Source organism: Pterocles gutturalis, unplaced genomic scaffold (genome assembly GCF_000699245.1).
Source record: "Pterocles gutturalis isolate BGI_N339 unplaced genomic scaffold, ASM69924v1 scaffold5178, whole genome shotgun sequence".
Lineage (NCBI taxonomy): Eukaryota > Metazoa > Chordata > Aves > Pterocliformes > Pteroclidae > Pterocles > Pterocles gutturalis.
The window spans coordinates 8,244-8,687 of NW_010122783.1; the positions used below are offsets into that span (position 1 = coordinate 8,244).

General features: G+C 52.0%; 1 protein-coding gene across 1 annotated transcript in view; it reads right to left on the minus strand.

Moving 5' to 3' along the window:
* Positions 1-438, minus strand: part of POLDIP2 (polymerase (DNA-directed), delta interacting protein 2) — a gene marked incomplete at its 5' end in the record, with an annotated part of 7,172 nt that extends 6,734 nt beyond the window's left edge. The window contains one exon of the mRNA XM_010077624.1: positions 337-438. Within this exon, the coding sequence (XP_010075926.1) occupies positions 337-438 (102 nt within the window). The remainder of the gene's footprint in view (positions 1-336) is intronic.
* Positions 439-444: the final 6 nt, after the last annotated feature.

Consider the following 444-nt stretch of genomic DNA (forward strand, 5'->3'; position numbering starts at 1 on the left):
ACAGATCTGAGAGTCACGAGCACACAAATGACAAGTTTAGTTTTTATTTCTCAAACTCAGCGATTGTCTCTTCTGCTCCTAGATGGACAAAACCCTTAAATAAAACCTGTGGAGCAAATACCGCTGTAGGAACAGTTGTTTCACACTGCAGATTCTTATCAACTTGCTACTGTCAGATGACTGACAAACTGCAGACACAGCAGAGACACGGAGCACTGAACTGTGAAACTTGGGGCTGTCCACTACAACGCAGCAGCCTCCTTGCGGGTAAATCAGGCGGGTCGATCTCCGTGGAACACGCCTGTGGGGTCAGCTCTGCTCCCCGGAACCGCTTACCTGACCCGTCTCATATTTGCCGTGCTGCTTCGGTGCCTCGAACACCCCCACGGTCTCCAGCACTTTACCCTCGGGACGGTTTCTAGGAGCAGAGAGGGGGCTTGGGGG